The sequence below is a fragment of the Anoplopoma fimbria genome, chromosome 15, assembly GCF_027596085.1.
Source record: "Anoplopoma fimbria isolate UVic2021 breed Golden Eagle Sablefish chromosome 15, Afim_UVic_2022, whole genome shotgun sequence".
Taxonomy (NCBI): domain Eukaryota; kingdom Metazoa; phylum Chordata; class Actinopteri; order Perciformes; family Anoplopomatidae; genus Anoplopoma; species Anoplopoma fimbria.
The window spans coordinates 1,137,897-1,159,033 of record NC_072463.1 but is presented as its reverse complement, the minus strand read 5'-3'; the positions used below and the strand labels follow the sequence as shown (position 1 = coordinate 1,159,033).

Sequence of the window (21,137 nt, the reverse complement as noted above, 5' to 3'; positions counted from 1 at the left end):
GACACGCGCCCGGGGATTAAGATAAGGAGGCCCCTCATTACGACTCCTCTCCTCCCGCGGCACGCCGACACTCGCAGCGGCCACGACTTCTCCTCCAGCGACATCACAGAGGAGGTACGGGGCCTCACCTCGCCTCTCTTGCTCGGCGCCAGAGGACATGGGAGGAAAAGCAGGAGGAGAGGAAAGGTTGTCAGCGTTTGGTTTGGAGCCAGGCCCCTGGAGGGAGGTGGAAGGAGAGCTGTGACAAGGCTCCAGGAAAGGAGACGAGGAGCCGAGTGTTCCCTCTGTGGGACTGGATGCTTGGAAATACAGGTGATCCTGGTCTCTAGGCAACACAAACTCCTCTGAGGGAGACAGGTAGGTCAGACTATCACGTGCTCTGGAACAAGGCAAGTAAGCTAAACTGTTATCCAGCTCATAGTCAGGGTCCAAGGAGGACATCATCCTACGCCGTGGTTTCTTGGTGAGCACCATGCTGTAGCAGAGAGGCGGGCCCAGGTAAACCTCCTCCGTGCACGCTGCAAACAGGGTCTCCTCGTCCCTGATGTCCGGGCTCAGGGGCAGAGACGGAGACGGGCTGGTCGGCCCAAACTCGGAGTTCAAATCCAGAGCACGGAGGTCGTCGTTGGAGTCGAGGCCCGGAGAGGAGCGGGCCGACGCCGGGATGCTGTACGGCGCCGGAGTGGAGCTCTGGTCCTCGGGGCACTGGCTGACCTCGCCACAGTCGCTGTCGTGGGAGGAGAGGGACAGGTAGGAGTAGAAGTCTCCGTTACGCAGGTGGAGAGGCCGGTGGGAGTGTTCCAGGACCTGAGGGAGGAGGAAGAGGGAGAACGTTTGTTTGGGTTTTTTTCCTTATCGGAATCGAGGGTTCAAGACTGTTAAATCCCTCGGAGAGCTTTTGTAAAATAAAATGGTTAATCTGATTGTGCTTAATGAAACCCACTGGAGTAGCTTCATTTAAGAGCACAAGGGGAATACGTTTTGATAACATTTATTAACTTCTCTGTTTTAATTCAATTTAATACATTTTTGTTGCATGAGATTTATAGTAATTTATTCTATTGAAATGTTTTATGTGATAAATACATAACTTTTATTGTCTTATTCCTTTTGTTTAGGACGTGTCTTTTATACTTTGGATTATGTATAAACCATATAAGGAAACAGTATAGTTTATTTAAAAACAAACAAAAAACCATCCGAGAAACCCTCACGTATTATTTTCCACATTAAAACGTCTACTGTATTCATATTTTACACTTTTACAAAAGGAGCAAAGTTTTCTGCCTGATTTCTTTTTTAGAAAATTAAATGAAAACCGATTAGCTTTCAGATGACTTCACTTGCAAAAGATACTGAAGAACGTCCTGATCTGATCTGTGATGCGATTTATTGTAGTCCTCCAAGTCAGTGAGCAAAGATAACTTTTGCCACTTTTGGTTTGATTTGCCCTCAAAATGTGCAGAATACTTGAGGTCAAACGGGACAAAAGTACCCGATAATTATGAACATCTGCAGCTGTACTGAACGGATATTTTAAATATGGTTTTGAATTTGTAATATAACAATATGCATGTATTTTCTTTTCTGAATTGGAGTCCTATTCACTCTGTACCTTGTCTCTGATCTGTGCTAGTGAAGCAGGACTTTGGTCCGGCATGGAGTCAGTCTGGTTCTTCTCTTCGGGCTGATTCTCTTTGCTCTTCAGTGCAAGTGAGGTCATGTCAATAATCTCCATTACAAAGTCGTGCACGTTCTCCTTCTTGTCCACGCTGCGTGGATGGAGGGAGGAGAGGGAGGAGAGGGAGGAGGGGGAGGAGGGGGAGGAGGAGGAGGGACCATGGCTGCAGCAGGAGGAGTGAGAATTGTGCCGTTTTTTGGGAGGCTTGGACGATTCCTTGTCTCTGACTTCCCTCCTCGTCTGCTCCGTCACAAAAGACGAGAACTTGAACTTCTCCTGGCTGGTGATGGCCTTCCGTCCTCCGGCGGCTGGCCTGCTGTTGCGCAATGCATCGTGGGATCTGCAGTCCTCGTTGGGAGAGAGGGAAGGAGGCGAGGGGACGGAGGAGCTGTGGCAAGGAAGCTCTCCTCTCAGCTGTCCCACCAAAGAGGAGGCATGTTTGGACAGGAAGGGGAGGAGCTCGCAGGACGGCGACGGAGAAAGCTGCATCGTCGATTTTGATTCTGTTTTCACCATCAAGTCGCCGACTTCCTGAGCTGACTCTGCTGCTTTGGCGAACATGTAGGACTCCCTCAGCGACTCTCCTTTCTTTGTAAACACGCTCGACTCCTCTCGGAGGAGTTCGTCGTCCTCGTCTTTCCCTTTCAAACAGCTCTGGTCCACGTTTCCGTTCTCCACGTCGTCCACAAACTGGCTGATGTAGCTTCTCGTTGCGTTCCTCCGGTTCACCTCCTCTTCCTCCTGTTCCCTCGTGTCTCTTTTCGTTTTGTTGTTGCCACCGTTGGTGTTGGTTTCGATTGATTTCGTGCGGTTCTGAAAGCAGTGCTGCTCCTTGTTCTGAGAGGAGGAGGAGGTGAAGATGGAGGACAGGTTGGTCCCACACTGCAGCTCGTCCCGGAGGACCGCCTCTGTTTTAGAGGAAGAGGACGAGGAGTTGCGAGGAGATCGGATCCAGCTCTGCAGCTCCCTCTTCATGTACTCCAGCCCCAGGACGTAAGACCCCTCCATCTCCTCTTCATCGTCATCTTCATCATCATCATTACCAGAGGAGGCGCCGCTCAACCTCTCCCCGTCTTCGTCCTCTCCGTCCCGAACACCGAGCTCCTCCTCAGTGAGCGTGAGCGTGGAGGAAGACAGGAGGTCGCTGTCGTCCTCGTCTTCGTCCGTGCACGCTGACGTACAGGAGACGTTCACCAGCAGGCTCAGACTCGCTGCGTCCGCCTCGTCCATGCTGTGCCTTCCTCGGCCGTTTCCGTGGCAACGTTTACTATGAGCGCCTGAGTTGGCGTTGGCTGACGCGGCGGGATCCAGGAAGAGGTGGCGTTGATTTTGGAGCATCGCAAAATCTTCGGACCCAAGAGACGAGTCCTCTGTGCTGCTAAGCTCCGTCAGCGATGCCGTTGCCGAACTCTCGTTGATCAGGGACGGCGGGCCTTTCCGCGAGGAGCCGGAAATCCCGGAGAGAGGGGCGTGACGACCACCGAGAGACGGCGAGGCGGGGAGTCTGCTCCGCTGCAGGGAGCCGCTCCGGAGCGTCATGTCAGAAACACTGCGGGTCATCTTTGCCCCCAGAGGACTCTGGATGTTCTCCAGGCGTTTCAGGAGGTCAAGGGTTCTCCGGCTGAGCTCCCCAGAAGACGGTTCTCCTTGTGCACTATCATTGTTCTTTGCTGGTTCTCCTCCATCCAGGTCTAGGCTCAGACCCAGGTCCAGGTCCCCGAGGCTGGCCAGGCTGCCTCCGGTCTCCTCACTGCTACGACACGGGACCAGGCAGCTTTCCAGAGAGGCGCTACGATGAATCTGGTCTTTGGAGGGAAATAACTCCCCGCCCAGAGCCAGGAGCGACTCCAAGGAGGAGCCCTGAGATACGACGGGGCTGGACGCCCGGCGGACGAGAGAAAGAGGTGTCGCCAAACCGTTAAACGGGTCAACTTTGAACTCTGTGACATCACTGCGGGACGTAAAGGTCTTGGAGGAGTCTGTGCCGAGTCCTCCCACCTCAAAGTCAGAGTCGGAGTCGGCGGGAGTCAGGATTCCTCGCCCGTTGATTAGGATCTCCACCGCCTCACCTCCTCCCTTCCTGTGCCTCCTTCTTTTCTCCTCATCTCTGTTTCTTCTACTTTCATCCCTTCTTTTTCCTTTTTCCTTCATACTCTCTTCTTTCTTGTTTCTTTGGTTGTACTTTGTGACATTGCCTTTGTGCAAAGTCCCTTCAACTGTTTCTAACTTCCTCTGATTCTTTTCATCCTCTTCTTCTTCGTCTTCCCCCTGATCCTCCTCCTCTCCCTGGATTTCAGAGTTTGTCGTCGCCGTCGTCTCCGCGTCTCCCGTATCGCTAACAATCCCGCTTTCGCTCTCCGATCGCCGACTGCTGGCCGACTGGCCGCTTCCTCTGCCGCTCTCACTCTCCCCATCCCGGTGTCCAACGATTCTGTTGTATTCTGTGTTTGACATCAAACCTCCCAGGAGGTCCGGGAGGGATTCGATGGAGGAGAACGAGGAGTCCTTACTCAGGCTCTTCAGCAGGATTTGCTGTTTCCGTTTCCCCGTTATGGATTTGTGCAGCGAGGAGGAGGCGTGAGGAAACTGAGGCTGTCTGTATAATTCCACACTATGGAGGCTATACACCTGGTAGACCTGTTTGTTGATAGGAGGAAGAGTTTGGGAGATCCCATTGAACCGAAATTCTGAGGACGATCCACCCCTCATATGGGACGTCATCTCAGGACCGGCTGGGACACCAGTTCGATTCCCATCGGGTTGATTCCCATTGGACAGAATGCTGTTGTGCATGAGGTCGAGGTCCGGTTCTTCTTGCGGATCTAGCTCTGTGATTGTCATATCGGTTTCATCCCATTCCCAGGAGTCTTCTGGCGGCGCTGCCACCGGTCCGGCTGGGACCGGGCTGATCTGGTGGAGGTCCACTAGACCCGGTTCCAGAACGCTCCCAGGAATCTGCAGACAAAAGGGAAGAAAATATAAAAACATGTTTGAGATTGTTTTGCAAAGAAAAAGAAGATTCCTGCTGGCTCAGCTGCTGAACCCACAACATCCAAAGTTTTAAGCCCTGGGGTGCAGTGTCTCACTCGTGGATACTTTGACATGTGGACCGTGTTGTTATAATACGACCCACTCTAACCCAAGGGCCACAGCTGCCCCTAATCTGGTCTACGGTGCCAAAAAGTCTTAAAAAAGACAAAAACCCAGTGCACTCTGAATGAATTGGATCACTACTGCAGCAAAGAAAAAATGAAATTTGTCCACAAATACAACGAGCATCACAGGTCATAACTGATTACACATACAGTCCATCTATCTTTACATTACATACATTATAGCTTGATGGTATATGTACTCAAAGGCATCTATCTCCAGAATACCAGCTTAAGAGGAAATACAGAAATTTAGAACACCCTGGTTCAAAAGCAGCTTTATCATATTAAAGGAATGGTTCAACATTTAAAACTACGTCCTTTTTTTTGTTCGTTTTCTAAGTATGAGATGAAATGTATGATCTTAGATTATCCCCTACTTCCAGGTATATATTTGTTGTTAATTACAATATTCTGTAAATTTAGTGTGATTACGTTTGAACCCTCAGATGCCACCAATTCCTGCACAAACTCTGCATCTCCAACGCTTCAGGAACATCTAGACCGTCAGTTTACGGAGGAATACCCCGTCATGTTGCATGACTCTGGGTTGGGAAATTACCCCCGCTGTCCGACTGGTAAATTTGTCCGCTCCACTAACTCGACAGCGCTGCCTCTTTGGCAGGTAACCAACATCGCTTTGTTTCCTGCTTTTAGAAAAAATCTGTTTTTGAGGCCACTGTGGCCGCCAGACACCCGGAGTCACCTCCCTCCTCTGTCTTGGGGGTCGTGAAAGAATGCCGGCGATTCCGCTGTAAGCTGTTGTGAAAATTACAGAAATGAGATAAATTACAGATATAAATCATAAACAAGGTTTTCGTGGGTCATCAAATACTCGATTTGATTGGATTAGGCTGATTGATAGCCTCTTCCCTTCAGCGCTGAATTTGTTTTTGAATGCGTCTGCAGTGGCAAAACCCAGTTCAGTCATTACCCCCATCTCCCTTATCAGCACAAGGGGAATAAACACAAATCTAATAGAAATTCATTACACAGACCCATATATGCACACACACTCACACACACAGAGCCAACTAGTTTATTAGATTAATAGGCTATGAATGGCTAATACGAATTACCCCCCTCTCTTGTTAACGAGACGCGGAGCAATTTGTATAATTATGTCTGTGGAAGGGAAGAATTCCTGTGTCTAAGCATATTTTTAGACAGCCGAGCTTTCTGAAGGCTTTTGATTACGTATTTACTTTGGGGTTTTTCAGCACCGTGCTCTTTCTCTCAGAAGTCGTTTTTGAATAATTCATCGCTTTGTTCCAGAGCGGAATAATTTGTGTTGAGATTTATGAGCAATTGCTTTGGGGTGGGCTGATTTTTTTTTTTTTTTGTAAATGATCACAGAACGTGTTCTGTCAGGAGTCGGGTGTCAGTGTTGTCTCTTTTTCTTTTTCTTTTTCTTTTTTACGGAGGCCCGAGTCGAGACGGCGCTCTCTGAGAAGGACACGGGGATTCTTCTACACGTCTTTTTAAAGAGTTTGGACCCAAAACAAGAAAACACGACATCTGAGAAAGCACGACCTATCCTCCCACAGTGTTTGATAAGCACAAAATAAAACATTTCTTTCACTTTAAATGATAATATAGAGCTGCTCTTCTTTAACAAACACACTTGGATTTTAAATTACATTAAGCTTCCATCTGAACCTCGCATTAAGCTTCCAGAAAAGAAGAAATGTTGCTCAGATTCAAGAGTCTCCTAGAAATTGCAGAGTGGTGAGTGATGAGCAACGACACACAGCATTTAATGTCAAAGAATGAAGTTGAAGTATATTAATTTATTAAAGTTCAAATGTCCACTTTACACCTAAATTATGTCAGTTACATGAAACAAGACATAAATAGACAGATTGCTCCGACAGCATCAGTAAGATTGCACTTGCTTTCGAGGGATTTTTTTTTAACTTATTGATTTCAGACTCAATAAGTGCCTAAATTAATTGTTAAGATGTAGTTTTGCACCAACACGTAGTATTAGAGTTTGACTAAACAACAGTCAGAGCAAGTGACGTACTTTATAATATCCAAAAAGACAACTATTGGTGAGAGAAAGGGGAGGTGGATGGGTCCAGCAGACAGGACCTTCAACCAGAAGACTGGTGTTTGACACCACGTTGTAGTTTGATGGTTGGGGTTTGTTGCCTAAACCTAACTGTTTGTTTTTAACATAGCGTCAAAAAACTAAATGTTGTGTCCCTGTACATGTTTTTTTTTGCTGGTACCGGTTCTAGAGCTCCTGGCTCTGTCCAAACTAACTGTTTAAACCAGTTTCATACTGGTTTAAGACAGTCTAATACTGGTTTACAACAGTTTAATACTGGTTTAAGATAGTTTAATACTGGTTTAAGACAGTCTAATACTGGTTTAAGACAGTTTAATACTGGATTAAGAGAGTTTAATACTGGTTTAAGACAGTTTAATACTGGTTCAAGACAGTTTAAATACTGGTTTAAAATAGTCTAATACTGGTGGAGACAGCTGGTTTAAAATAGTCTAATACTGGTGGAGACAGCGTTTGTGTGTGTGTGTGTGTGTGTGTGTGTGTGTGTGTGTGTGTGTGTGTGTGTGTGTGTGTGTGTGTGTGTGTGTGTGTGTGTGTGTGTGTGTGTGTTGGTCTTTGTTTGTGTGCATGGAGAGGGACCTGTGCAGTATTTATGTTTTTACGTTTTGGGGGGGTGAAAACTGTAAACTTTTTTTCCCATTAGCTCTGGTTTGACTGCTCCCATTTGTTAGCATAGCATCTGCTGGAAGGCCCAAGGAGAGCGCAGCTATCTAGCAGCGTCTGGGTGATTATTCATGTACCCGTGCTCCTCCAGGAGCTGCTGCTGCTGCTCGGGTCTCCGCCGGCTCTCCGCAGAACCCCCGCTTGTCAAAGTGCTGAGGGAGCCCGGCGTCACCGCTCTGATTCAAAATGAATAGAAGCTCACAGATAAATCACCTCTCCATGCAGAGTGGAGCAGCAGACAGGGCCGCTTTCAATGTAATTGCAAAAACGGTGAATGAAAACCTCCATATGTTGCTCATAAAAATATATTTCATAATCGCGGGGAAGGTGTTTCTAAAGTATAATTTCCATATATTACATTTGACTAACAGGTATATTCTTGGTGTAACTTCATCCCCACAACACCCCGCAAGATTTAATTTAGACTCATTTACATCTAATCAAAGACAAAAACGGATCCTTCATCTGCTCTATGAGGAGTTTACACATGTAGGACAAGAAGAAGAAGAAAACGACTCATAATGAAATGTTTAAATACACCAAGCTGCAGAAGAAGTCATGATGATGGAGGTCAGCCTGTATGATCTCATGTGTTAGTCAGGTCTGATAGTGATCCGTCCGTCTGTCTGTCCGTCCAATGAACGCTTCAGATCAAGATGTCCCGACAACTACAACCCAAATATCTGAGATCCTCGGGACAAAACCTATGGGAAATCATTTTGTGAAATAATCTTCACACACACACACATCCTCACAGAAACACTCACACACAAACACACAACCATGTAGCAGAAACCCTTTCATATCCTTCATACATGCAGAAACAATTACACGTACCAGCCAGTCGAAACCTGCACACCAGGACAATCGTTTTATCACTGAGCAGAAGTGTTCATTTATAAACTAAACCAGCCAGATATATTCCACTCTGGTTCTTTCTCTCTCTACACTTTATCTCTCTCTCTCTATCTCCCTCTCTCTCCCTCTCTTTCTTTTTATTCCTCTCCCATCTCCAGTAGAAGTGAAATTACTCTCCAGTCAGGCAGCGAGGTCAGAGTGTCTGGCCTCTGTTATTTGTCTTCTCCTCCTCTACAATGTGTGTGTGTGTGTGTGTGTGTGTGTGTGTGTGTGTGTGTGTGTGTGTGTGTGTGTGTGTGTGTGTGTGTGTGTGTGTGTGTGTGTGTGTGTGTGTGTGTGTGTGTGTGTGTGTGTGTGTGTGTGTGTGTGTGAATGTAAGATTGAGATTGAGAGAGTACATGCACATGCTCGGCAGAATTAGACTGATTCTCTCTAAATTTCAACATTCATAAATGAGCCACAACTCATCCAGCTCAAAGTCGCTTTAATGTTTTTTTTACTCAATTTAATTCAATGCAACTTTATTCATTCCTGCAAAAGTAACAGCATCAAAGGCAAGCTAACAACAAAACAGACATACAACTACTAAACACTAACAGGACAAATCTTTGCTTCTGGTTGTTCTGCAAAAAGTGTTAAAATAACCTTAAAAAACGCTTCCAAAAAATCAGCTTAATGAAAGAAATAACGTCAAAACGTAGTCGCAATAGTTTAAGGAATTCGTGACGCACATTATCATCAAAGAATCTCTTCCATCCACCTGATTTGACATTCTACTTCACAATTAAAGGGAAACAGAACTAATAATGTGGACTTAAATTTCTAACCAAAGATGTCGTCTGTCTTTGTATTCAGATATTTTCTACTAGTTTATAGCCTCCCTATCTCTCTCTTTCTGTCCCTCCCTCCTCCCTCCTCTCTCTCCTCCTCCTGAGCTCTTAACACCTTGCTATCCGTCAATTAATCGCTGGCAATCAATAAAGCGTCCTTGTGTTTGTGTGTTTGTGTGAGCCCTCAAATGCACACGACACGTGTCCCTACATGCATTTATGTAACCGTATATATATGTATTTACGTCACCGTGTTTGTGCACCTGCTTTTTGTGCTTACATAAGTGTGTCTGTTTGTGTATTTGTGTGTGTGTGTGTGTGTGTGTGTGTATCTCTGCAAAAACCATTGACCTTCCATTCAAATGCACTCCTCCTGTCTCTACAGAACCATATTCATCACTATTAGAAATCCATAACAGCTCCATTCTGCTGCAGCTCAAATGAGCTGGATAAAGCACTCAGCTCTCTCTCTCTCTCTCTGCTGTCTCTGAGCCTCGTTCGACCCGAGCAGCTCGGCTCCGGACGGCTCCATCGTGACGGTACGTCTCTAAAACACCGTCAGCGTCCGGTCCTTTTGCTCGTGTGCTGAGCTGTCATCCTGCAGCGAGACGTGGAACCCGAAGCGGCTCTTTGGCTGAAAGCTTTTTCTTCTAATAAGACAAACCATTTGGCGAGGCCCCGTCACGCGTGGCGTTCTGATAAGCAAAGTGTTATAAATCTCATTTTGCCACGTTTCTTTTTTTGTTTTCGCGGAGGAGGTGGCAGAGAGGAAACATTGCTTCTGTGACACTGATCGCACCGGAGGACTAACAGATTAGTTTTTATCAACTGGTTCTGCGCCGTGCGCTCCGTCTCACTGACGTAGAATGAAGCCGTCGTACGAAGCTTCAGCTCGGCTTTTTAAAACGCTAAACAGAAACGGGCGGCGGCAGAGCAGCAGGATGGTGATGGAAGGTAGTCTGGTTGGATATCAGTCCATTGATTCATCTCATCAAAACAACTACAGGCCAGAATGTCACAACATTATGTGTCGATATTCATCCTTATATTGAACATTCATAATCCCCAGTTGATGAGCCCTAAGGATTTTTTTCTTTAATTAAATCACTATAAAAGGCCACAGGACAAACTAACGGTCCTTTTTTTGCAACCAGTGAACAGGAAGTGACCATATTTGGACAGGGAGGCTCTGGTATAGACCTGTCAATCAGTGTGTAGCCCCGCCCTAAAGCATCCCCTGCTTTATGGTCTGTTTGACTCTAAATGGAGCATCATTTACTAAATGAACATCATGCTGTATTGAAGAAGACTTGAAACTAGAGATTGAGACCATAAACTCATGTTTACAATGTTTACTGAGGGAATAAATCAAGAGAGAAGTAGAGTCATTTTCTCATAGACTTCTATACAACCAGAGGAGTCGCCCCCTGATGGACAGCAGAGAGAATGCAGCTTTAAGACAGGAAGCATTGACTTCACTTTTTTGAACCGGAGGTTGCCGCCTGGTACAAATGAAAAGGTCTGACTAAGAATTATTCAATTCTACATAAACATGGATGTCATCTGCATAGAAACGATTAGAAACACAGCAAACCATTGAATAATGTGCTCTAAAGGAAGCATATAGAGGAAGAATGAGACTGGCCCAAGAACAGACCCATGAGGAACTCCACAGGTCAGAAGAGCTCAATCAGACACTTTCAAGAGCTCATTCAGAGACAGAGACTTTGTCAAAGATTGAAAAAAGTTAAAAAATAGTTATAGGCAAGGAGGAACCCTATCAAAACCCAACAATCTAGAAAAACAAAGTAATTCTACCCAACTCCCTCTGATGATGCAAGCCTCTTCACAGCATCCTACATTTCATTGTATAAACAGTCCCTCTGATATGTTTCTCAAACGATTACCCAAACCTTTATTATAATCATTTTGACGTCCGGTTGTATGTTGGGAACCAATGAAAAAAGGAAAGATCAGTTCATTCTCGTATCAAAGTTTGTGCTTTGTTCCCCGTGTTGAGGCTCATTTCACTAAACATCACCAACGCCGTCTCCACATCCGAAACACGCCGCAGCTTCAATCACAGCACCATCTGTCTTTCACGCTGCATCTTAGCGTCAAATCAAACGCTGACATGCTCGCTGAGTGTAACGGTGCGTCAGCTGACTGCCTGCAGAGCAGAATGAAGGATGTAAAGTGTAAATGTCAGAGCGCTCTAACCTGCTTCTCCCCCAGCTCTCTCTTCAGTCTGTTCTGCCACTGCAGCGCCTGCATCACGATCGCCTCCCACCTCCTCTCCAGGTTGATTGACAGCAGCTGCAGGGCCTCCCGGTGCTGCTCCGCCTCTGGGCCCACCTCCGCCATGGGGCCCGACTGTCCCAGAGGTGGGGATTGCAGAGAGAGTTTTGTCAGAATTAGAAAAGCTATTATCATACTAATCATATGATTAAATTACAGGAATGACATAATTCCTCTCTTGAAGGTTACGCTGATTCATGAGCGTTTTTTCAATTACCCTCCACGGTATATATAAAAAATATAAGAAATGGAACAAACTCAAATGCAAAAATTAAGCTAATTCTACCATTTCTAAATATGTAACTAGCAAATGTTTTGTTTTTTGAAAATGTAGTAAATTTGCCTGCTCTGTTTTCTGCTGGCAGTTTATCTTCTTCTCTGATTTTACAGAAAAGGGTTTCGAGTTGAAAATCTTTGATTTTGTGGGGTCATATGTGATTTATTTATTTTTTTACCCACCTGGCTCTGTTGCAGCAGCTTCTGGCAGAGTTTCAGAACAGAGGCGACTCCTCGGCGTCGAGCTCGCACCTCCGAACACAGAGACTGGAGGGAGACAGGAAAGAGAAAAGGTCAACGGAACGCAGTAAATATTCAAATGATTTTAATTCAGACACAAACACAACAATAGTCCAGCTGAAATTTAGCTTGCGAAACATCTTCCACATTTGAAAGGGACGGGTTTCACATTGTGGTAAACAGAAATACACTTTCGGTTAACTTCCAACTAAAGAGATTAGATAAACTGGAAAAACTACAAAACCCTCTCTCATCATCTGATTGCTCCCATTTGTTGAAGTATCCCACTGATTTATACACAGCAATTGATTTGGGTTGTAAAATATTATTATAACTGACAGATATGATGGACAAAACTATGAAAATGGGACCCAAGTTGTAATAAAGCAGAATGATCCTTCAAACCTAAATGACAAACAAACAAAAGCCAAATACGTTCCTCGTCATCTTTCCAATTCTCCACAGTTCAGTGTGGTTAAATTCAGATCATTCATAACAACCAATTAGCATGAAGTCAAATTCAGTGATCAGCAGTAACAGTGCATAAAATAAATGACAGCACCCAATGTCCCCCCCCCCACTGCTGTCTAATAAATGCAATAAAAAGAAGGGAAAAGAAACACAAGGATTGGCAGTGCCTATTATAAATCACTATATGCTGATGAGTTTCCACACTCAAAAGGTCAGTGAGTGTGTGTGTGTTTGCATGTTTACTCATGCAGGCGTGTGCACGAGTGTGTGTGTGTGTGTGTGCAAACATATGCGTGCTTTAGACGGCCTTACTCCTCTGCAGCGGAGACCAAACACATCCAAGCCTCCAAAACTATTTATGCTAATCCCACCCGCTCGCTGAAAAGCACTTCCTTTACATTTTCTTTACATTTTTCCAATAAATATTAAACACTATTACAATGAAATGGGATTCTCTTACTCTCTCTCTCTCTCTCTCTCTCTCTCCACACACACACACTCTCTCTCGCCTCTCACTCACTCTAACTCTTCTGTCTTTCATCTCCTCGGTCTCGCTCGCTCCAGTTTAGCATATCTGCGTCTCGCCTGTTGTCTAAACAGGAGATGAGGATGCAGAATACAGCAGACGGGATCAAGAGGACGAGGCCCGCGCGTGTTGTGAGGTTGTGGATAAATTTATTCCAAACAGGAGGTGGGTGTTACGTTTAAAAGAGGAGAGGAGGCTCGACGACAACAACAAAACGACTTAGTGATACTCGCTCTGCGCCAAATAACTGCAGCAGACGGAGTGGAGCGGAACGAGAGGAAGATGAATTAAACCGGATTGACAATAGTTCAGCGTGTGAGACGGTCATAACTCTAACAAATCTGCTCTACAAAGTCTGCTTCAACAAAACAGGAAGTCTACCTGAGAAATATGAAATGAAGTCAGATGTTAGAAATGTTTGTTCTGATTTCAGACACTTGGTGGTGGAGGAACTTTGACATCACAGTCAGCAGCTTAACAGAATGTCAGACAGAAATAATTTCCCTTTAATATATAATCAATACCGCTGTTTACACAGGCCGCCTCAGAGCTGCGACTGAAAGTGTATTTCACACTATTTGCTTCCAACATAACTTAATTAATTTTGAATTGGGCTTTGAGCTCTGGCAAAACACTTCTTATGAACAGCAGGACACTTTTGGAGGACTGAAGCTGCTTCCTCAGATTGGAGAGATAATCGACCAATTGGAGAGCTCTGTGGGCGGGATTAAAACAATTTGATTGTCATCTTCCTGTGCAACACCAAGAAACATAAGCTGCGTTCCAAATTGCATTTTTTTTTCTTACTTTTAGTTCATACAGCAGCTGCCCCTCACATAGTACCTACTGTACAATCACATTAATAAAATCAAGCGAGGATAAGATCAGTACTGCTAAACGGGTTGTTTTATATAAATGGTAGCAATTATGTCAACATATTTCTTAAACTGAAAAGTTAAACAGAAGAGTAAAGTTTCAGTACAGTCTGATAATTAGGTGATTTAACGGCACCATGTAGAGTTTGTGACCACTAGAAGCAGTATGGAGAAATGTTATTTTTGTCTTGTGCACACATGGGCGATGCAATACACAATCTTGCGAGTTTTACACTGCTCCACTCTGACATATCCAAATATTCATCTTTGCAATTGTTTAATGAATTAGTTTATGCATTCAGTACATTTGTTGGGCCTCAAAGAAACACACCATACGTGACAGTGAGAAAAGGATGTGGACATAACTGTTTGTTAAGAAAAATACATGAGAAAACAGGGTGAAGGTGCCTCTATTTGAGATTTTATGGTATGTATTTTAGTTTAATTTGCCACGATATGTTCATTTCTGTTTTCTCTCTATAAAAAGCATTAAAAAAACCCATATTTTTTGTGGAAAAGACCAGTGTAGACAATGCTAAATACAATTTCTTATCGTTATTATCAGTGTCACAATTGCAGTTTGGTCCGCTTCAGATAGCAAAATTATTTTCCCTGAGAGTTTATTTCCAGACAGAGAGGAAAGAGAATCCTAAGTCTCTATTGTTTCTGCACTGCTGGTTTTTATGCACTGATCCCTCTCTCTCTCTCTCTCTCTCTGTCTCTCTCTCTCTCTCTCTCTCTGTCTCTCTCTCTCTCTCCGGAGGGTCGAGCCTGGCTGGGCCCATATTGACTCAGAGGGCTCTACAGACACAGTAGGACAAATATTTGCTAAAAAGCTTTTTCTTTCAAAATACATGGAAAGCCGTGGAGTGGCTGCAGAGAAAGAGACGGAGGATGTAGAGGGAGGGGTGAGATGGACAGAAAAAGCCAGGAAACAAGTGTGATATAGGTCGACAGAGAGGAAGAGTAGAAGAGAGAAACAGAAGATTAAAGTGAGTTACAAAGAAACTGGGAGATTAAGGGGGAAGAGAAATATGGAGACCAACAGAGAGACAGAAAGAGACAACACACAAGAGAGACGGGAAATTAAAAACATGTGAAATCAAAGTGTGAAAACTTTTGAATATGCTGATCAAGAACACTTCTTCATTTTGATATGTTCATGCTGGAAAAAGGATTGAATCTCTGCTTTTTTGCAGACGATGTGATAATGTTCTGCTCAAAAAACAGATTGCTCACTCCAGGTTGGTTATTACCTTGCAAACCTTTAGGTCAGTTTATTTGGTCCAGACAAAGAACACAGTGGATGTGCCTTGTGCTACTGGGTTAGCTATCGCGCCAACGTTACCGGGTTAGCCTCTGTGCTAACATTACCGGGTTAGCCTCTGTGCTAACATTACTGGGTTATCCTCTGTGCTAACGATACTGTCAGTACCCAATCTGTCCCAGCTGCTCGATCCATTTTGCAAATTGTTGCGGGTGTGCCTAATCCTTTATCTGCCTATGATTGGCTACTGCCTGCTAAACACTTACGTTAGCCTAGCTATTATGCTTACTGATGTTTTGAACGAGACAGCCACGGCAGCTCACGTTTTTGAATCCAATCGTCCAAAGGAAGGCTACCCAATCCCAATTAAATTCACTTCTCTCTAAGGTGAGAAATCGACTGTGTGGATTTTGAATATTGGCAGCAATATGTTCCAAAACTCACATACATGACCTTGAGGACTTCAGACATCCAGTGGGCGCTATGAATGTGTTGAAAGAAGCCAGTTGAGGTATTTCAGAACCTGTCAGGGTTTCTCCTGATGGCAGCATCCTCATGATAACATCCTGAGATGCCCTGTTTCCTGAAGAATGTGGGTCAGCCATGAGCAGCCAAAAAAGTGAATGGATGGTTTTAAATTAATTAATTTGGGGTTCTTTAAGTCGTTATTGCTGCTCCAAGAACTCTGGCTAGAACCCTTTTTCTCTCAGAAGGTAATGTTGTTTCTGTTTTCTATGTCTGTCGTCTCTCTACTTCATTCAAGGTCGTCCAACAGGAGACACAAAAAAGAAGAAGTGATGTCTTTATCTACTAGTTTGTTTTCTCTCTCTCTCTCTCTTTCTTCATGCATTTCTCTGTCTGTCACTCAACATCCTCTTTCAGGAAAGGGTGACCGACGGGGATAAACAAAAAGAAGAGGATCCGCTCTTCTCTTCCTTTTAATTCCCCCTTCACTTTCTCTCTCTCTCCTTCTATCTTTCTGACTCTCAAGCTTGATCTCTCTTTCTCTCTCTGCCACTATCTCTCTCACTCTTAAATCTCCCTCTCCTAAAAACAAAATCCTCTTAACTCTCCTCCACCTCCTCATCTCCACAATCTAATTACCGAGACCTGCCGTGAAGAGAGGGACGGAGGGAGGGATGGAGAGAGGGAAGGCAGGGAGGGAGGGAGGGAGGAGAGGATAGAGGAGAGTGGAGGTTGTTAGTGCGGTTGCTATGTCGGTGTTTTTAAACAGTGAAGCTCTTTGAAAAGAGAGTGAGACACAAGACAAAGGACTGGGCAGCATTTGAAATGTGACGATAACTAAGTTCTGGTGCTGAAATTGAAATGATTCAAAGATGTTAAAAGCCTGTTTTTCAAAGACTTTGGCGCTTAAGTTAAGTCAAGCGTCATATAAATAATAAAATAACCAATCAATAAATACCCGACTACAAATCAGAGCAGATATTCAATGCTAGCGTTTTTCCAAATTTGGTGCAGAAAACTATTAAAACTTGTCACGCATCCTTAAACATTACAACTATGGAGGGATGGAAAAGGTATTATCTCAACATTTTGAGCCGCTTTATCTGAAACGTGTGATGAGATAACCTCCATTGTTATTTGCCGCTATTACAACAGAACTAACTTGACCATAATGAACCCTTATCAGCCTCTCAGTTGTAATTTTAAAGGAACTACAGGAGTGTAAACACACCAATGGAGGAATGGCTCGTTTCATTAACACTAGTAGAATAAATCCAACTAATATGAAAAGAGTTTGTTTCTGGTTAAACGTCTTAATTAAAATACACAAAGCAAGGGTTTTATTCCACAAATGATCTTTTGCTTTCGTTAACAGTGTGATTTTTTAGTGAAATTGTACCTCTGCGAAGGTCTCCATTCTCTGAGTGCCCTTCTAGTTAATATAGGCGTCTGCAACCATTATGGTTACGGTGTGGTTGAGTTTAGACACAAAGAAGAGAAAGAGGGGGATGAACACTACGGTAAAAACACAAACTGTTACTAAAACTGAACTTTTTGGATCATAATTCACCGTCTCGCTGGCACCCGAAGCAACATGCAACGACTAATGCAGCCTATTTAAAGTCATTTTAACATAATTCTGTACAAAGTAAAAGGGAGGCGAGGGCGGATAAAGTAATAATAAAAAAAGAAAGGAAGACGGGAACAAAGACGAAGACAGAAAAAGAAAAACGACTGAAAGGACGAAAAGGAAAGAGGACAAGGACACAGTGAGGAGAGACAGAAAGAAAGAGAGAGAGGGAAGGAGAATGTAGGCTGCTTGCACAGTGACCCAGTGGATATTTCAATCAATTACCATTAATTAGAAATCTCTGATTAATTCTATTTGTTGATTAAGTCAATTAAAACCACAAGCACTCGTTATCGCACAACGAGCCTAATGAATTCCTGTCGACAATTTGTTCCCACACACATATTCCCTCCGCTGCCGCTAATACCGCCTACAGCTAACCAAACTTTGTCGTTTGCATACTCTTCCCCATCTCTCCCTCCTTTCTCTCTCTCTTCGTCTGACATTTCATGTCTTCTTTCCTGCACTCGTCTTCTCTGCTCTCAGTCCTTTTTCTCGCTATCTCCCGGTTACTTCTTAATTTCTTGTTAATTTCTTTGTTCCAGTTTCTTCTATCTGTCCAGCCGAATGTTTAAAAAAAAAAGTTTGAGTTGAACCGCAGTTCTGCCTCGGGAGGTTTGTTCAAGAGCACCTTGTCATTGAGTGTTCAGAAATCCCTTCCTTCAGGGTTCGGAAGCATAAATCTTTCACTCGCAACCTTGTCCTCTAACCTCAAGGCTAGGGATTCCCAAACTGGGGTCCAGGGACCTCAAGGGGTCCTCGTACTGTAAACAGGGTGGTGCACAAAATCTGCAACCTCCCTCCAAACATTTTAAGGCTTTTTTTTGGAGGGAAACTACTACTGTGCTGCAAATGTATGTTTTTGCAGTGTTGTGCTGCTTTGGAATGCAATCAACTTGGATTTGTGTCGAAGCCAAAATCATTCACCAATATAAACGATTCTGAAAACCTTGACGTTCAATCTGGACTTGGCACTTAATTCTCAATTCAGTTAAGGTTTAAGAAACAAAACTGCTTGATAAGGTTTGATGTCTGTGTAAATCAGACTGGAGTTATGACCTCTCAAAATGAAAAATGTTGACCTTTAATTATAGTTATGCAATAGTTATGCAGGTAATACAGTATAATATATAAAGATGGCCACTTATCCAAGAGGCTTCTTCACCTGAATGAATGCTGAAACAGCAATAATAAAACGGCAAATCATGATGTTTTCTCACACTAACTTTTGTCCATATAAGTAGAGTCAGGATGTTATCATACCGGGTTCTAAGCTATACCCATGAAAATGAATGAACCATTAATGTAACACTGTTTTCTTTGTCTGATCATCATCAGAACATCATCACATCGTCTGCAAAAAAGCAGAGATTCAAACCTTTTTTCAGCATAAACTATTCAAAATGGAGAAGTTTTCTTGATTAGCATATAAAAAAATGTTCACACTCCGATTTCACATGATTTTAATTTCCTGTCTCTCTTTTGTGTTGTCTCTTTCTGTCTTTCTGATGGTCTCCATCTTCACACAAAATTAATTTGTATGTAATCCACGTAATAATGAACCAGGAAGTATAAACAACGGTGTTTCACCAAGGAGACCACTGTTTGTTCAGTCAACCTTCATTTATTTGTGACATAACTTCTGTAGTTATTTTAACCCAAATCACCATATTTTCCTAAACCTAACTAAGTTGTTTCCTTTGTTTACTTGACTTTTTTTAGGAAAACACACAAAAAACTTTTTTGTAAGACATCATATGAACCAACGTAGATCAATTATGAGGATCAATGGTAATGTACCATATATACAAACTGTATCTATCTTGAAATGGATTTGTAACCTGAAGATGAATATATCAACGCTTTAAAGGATCCAGTGTGAGTTCTACCATGCACTGAAACTTGCTTCTCTGCCTCCACTGACCCAGACTCCATCTGTTTCTCCACAGCTGTTAACATCACATATAAATGGGGTCTGAAAGTCAGCGGCATTTGTTAAGGGCTTTTAGAGCAACTCACTGAATATGGAAGCAGACAATAAAGTAAGATGTTTCTCTCCCACTCGCTTCATCACCGTGTTTGTGACATTTATGGCTTAAAACCTGGCAACCCAGATGCATTAACAAATCAATTTAGTACTCTGATGAAGTGAGAGCTCGACTCCAGAGTGAGAAATTTACGTTTCCATTTTTGGATTTGACCAGACCTCATGACGAGGTCAGAGGTCACATGGTCCTCTTGTACTGCTCCTTTAAGAGCAAGGTGGTAAGAATATAAACAATGTGAAGCTTTTTTTCTCTCTCACTTTGTAAACACGGTAGCAGACACTTTATATAATGATGAGATGTAGTACAGTAAAAAGTACAATATTTCCCTCTGAGATGTAGTAGAGGAGGATAATGTAGCAAAGAAAGACTACGTCAAAGTTGTTCTTAAGTGCAGTAAAGAGTAAATATACTGAGTTAAATTATACCACTGCCCAAAGCATGATGGGAGATGTAGTGCCCAAAACTCAATCCAAATTAAAATGTAAATAAGAAAACACAAATAAAACATTGAGCTCAGAAACGTCGTAACTCTTCTTTAAAAACATCGGTTCAGTTGTTCGATTAAAGGAAACGTCTGCGACCAAAAAGCTCTGCGGCCTCCATGTGGAACTCAAAATGGATTACTGCTGACATCATCGGGTCTTATTGATTATTGTAAGTTATTAGCTGAAGTCCTCTTCTGCCCGTCTGACGTTTCAGGGATGAAAGCTTTTGCTCTTTAAATATTCATCGGCGGTAAACAGACGGAGGTAATATGAAGTCTGTGTGAGTGGAAGCGTTTACTGTTCTGTCTGTAATGCAGCAGAGCCAACAGGCCGCGCTGTTAACGCGCTGCTATCAATAAAACCCAATCGGCTCCTGTCCGTCTGCATTTATTTGTGTATTCATCTCCTCAACTCTTCCTCTCATCCGTCTCTCTCTGCAGGATGATCTCTCTTGTTGTTTTTCCTCCCTGATCGCTCTCTCCATCTCAGTTTCTGCGCTCTCTTCCTTTACTTCTATCTTCTTTATCTCCATCTTTCACCTTGTTCAGTCTCTCTGTCTCTTCCTGCTGTTTTAGCGGTTTATTTTCTCTTCTGTCTCTATTTGTCTTTGTCCTCTGACTCGTGTCTCCAGGGTTTGTGTTCACTATCACGACTGAAATAAGCTCTAGTCAGTCAAACATCTGGATATAATAACACAGGTCGTCTGTCTTTTGAGTAGAAGTTCTAAGACTCTCAGTGGTTTTGTTCATCCTCACGTTAGCAGCAATAAAAACTCTATATTGCTGCATAAACCAAGTATCTTCAGTATTGTTGATTTAGACATTTTCTTAAAATAAAAAATCTAAGTAAAATGAACAAATACATGTTCTTTTAGGGGTTGAGGAAATTCTCCTACTTCTTTAGCTAAATATGTTTTTTCATTTCTGACAGTTTTTACAGGACTGATGACATGCAGACCTCAGACCTCATGACCTCATGACTGCAGAAACTTGAAGATAATAACTGGAAAAATAGCCTCTAATAGCCTAGAAAGATTTAGAACTTTACATGCTTTGTTGTCCCAAAAACTATTGATTTTGTATTTTGAAATAGATTTTCTTCAAGCAGGTTGAGAGGTGAAAGTATCCAGAGTTTATATATATGGCAACATTGACTGGAATGAGAAATGTAGAAATGTTCTTGCAATTTCAGAAATCTAGTCTGTTTAAAATGTAACTATATTCGAGGAAAACTTGTTTTATCCAGGATTGCGTTCGCATTTTTTAACGTTGTGAATTGAATTTAACAAAAATGCAGCA

The 21,137-nt window shown here is 43.2% G+C and overlaps 1 protein-coding gene across 1 annotated transcript in view; it reads right to left on the bottom strand.

Moving 5' to 3' along the window:
• Window positions 1-21,137, bottom strand: part of akap6 (A kinase (PRKA) anchor protein 6) — a 158,865-nt gene that overhangs the window by 5,308 nt on the left and 132,420 nt on the right. The window contains 4 exon segments of the mRNA XM_054614454.1: window positions 3-807; window positions 1,616-4,636; window positions 11,479-11,631; window positions 12,016-12,099. Coding sequence (XP_054470429.1) covers window positions 3-807; window positions 1,616-4,636; window positions 11,479-11,631; window positions 12,016-12,099 — 4,063 coding nt within the window.